General features: G+C 38.0%; 1 protein-coding gene across 1 annotated transcript; it reads left to right on the top strand.

Moving 5' to 3' along the window:
- The first annotated feature begins 6 nt into the window (after positions 1 to 6).
- On the top strand, positions 7 to 577 carry LOC118749021 (gastrula zinc finger protein XlCGF8.2DB-like). Its single transcript, XM_036483822.1, has one exon. The coding sequence runs from the start codon at positions 40 to 42 to the stop codon at positions 367 to 369; it is 330 nt and encodes a 109-aa protein (XP_036339715.1). The 5' UTR covers positions 7 to 39; the 3' UTR covers positions 370 to 577.
- Positions 578 to 1,328: the final 751 nt, after the last annotated feature.

Genomic DNA, 1,328 nt, shown 5'->3' with positions numbered 1-1,328 from the left:
AAGCCGCACGTTTGCGATATTTGCGGCAAGAGATACCAAATGCGACGGGAATTTAAAGAGCATATGTTGCGACACGAAAATCGTGGTCCTGGTGTTAAGTGTACAATTTGTCCAAAGGCATTTTATAATAACCGTAACCTTAGAGAGCATATGGCCGTTCATCGGAACGTGCGGGACAAAATATGTGACGTCTGTAATAAAGGATTTACAAGTCGGAAACTACTTCGTCAACACAAACACGTTCATGATAAAAAGAAATTTGTATGCAAAATTTGTGGAAAACGATTTGCGCAGTTCGCTGGATTAAGTGGGCATGTAAAATCGCATGGAATATGTTTATCTGCTACTAAGAGTAATAATTATGAATAAACCTGTAATTCATTTGTACTTTGGTTTAAAGATGGAATACATCCATGACAGCAGTACTTATTTAGTGCTGAAAACGTTAAAGGTGCATGAATTACACTGGCACGTAAAAAACAGTGACGTGTGCTTTTAACCAGACCCACCTACCGACATGTACTTCAACCCGCTGAATCCGAATCTGAAGTCCGTTTGACTCGTAAGCGTCCTGAATTTTGAGTCAATTGAGAAAATTACAATTTTTTTTGCTATTTTTTCCTTTATTTTTTTTTTTGTGTGTCGGCGTAATCGATCGCAAAAACAGGGCCCCAATCGCGGCATTCGTGATCAAATGATTACTCGTTTTGAATCGAATCGAATAAAGTGCCCATGCTATCGAATGCCGTGTCCTCCATAAGAGTTACGTTTGATATCGAATTCCGCGATTCGGACCTAGTTGATTATACTTTTTGTAAACGAGCTAAATTGATTTTTCGCCACATTGGCTCTCTTAATATACAGCCCAATCCTAAATTATATTTCCGCACGAGTTTTTTCTCTTTCCGCAATCCTACTATTCTAAATAAAAGAGTTTTGCAGAATATCTCGCTTTCCGCCTATCCCAAACATCTTCGAAAAGATTCGAACATGAAAAGTAGGTATTTTAAATATAAAGAAAGTGCGGAAACTCTTCGAAATCCGTTAGAATTATTTCATCTCGAATTTTCAAGGGAGTTTGCTGCAAAAAAGTGAGTATTTTGATAAAATGGAAGAAAAAGACATACATGTTTTGTTTAAGGTCGAAAACAACAAATAAAACCCAAATGGGAATCCTTGTCAACATGATGGAGGAGAATCCTGCTATTGCGAGAAGATTTTTTAAAGGAAATAAGGAAGAGCTCACCCGATTTTGGCAGAAGGTGAATGTTGAGCTGAATGCGGCAGTCCCCCCAACAAAACCATTGTGGAATGGAAAAAGGTGATTT

Source organism: Rhagoletis pomonella, unplaced genomic scaffold (genome assembly GCF_013731165.1).
Source record: "Rhagoletis pomonella isolate Grant_MI unplaced genomic scaffold, Rhpom_1.0 Rhpom_scaffold_00013, whole genome shotgun sequence".
Taxonomy (NCBI): domain Eukaryota; kingdom Metazoa; phylum Arthropoda; class Insecta; order Diptera; family Tephritidae; genus Rhagoletis; species Rhagoletis pomonella.
This window is presented reverse-complemented; position numbering and strand designations above follow the sequence as displayed.

Excerpts from the sequence above, each read along its gene's own strand:
- LOC118749021 (XM_036483822.1), top strand. The coding sequence starts at position 40 with ATGCGACGGGAATTTAAAGAGCATATGTTGCGACACGAAAATCGTGGT.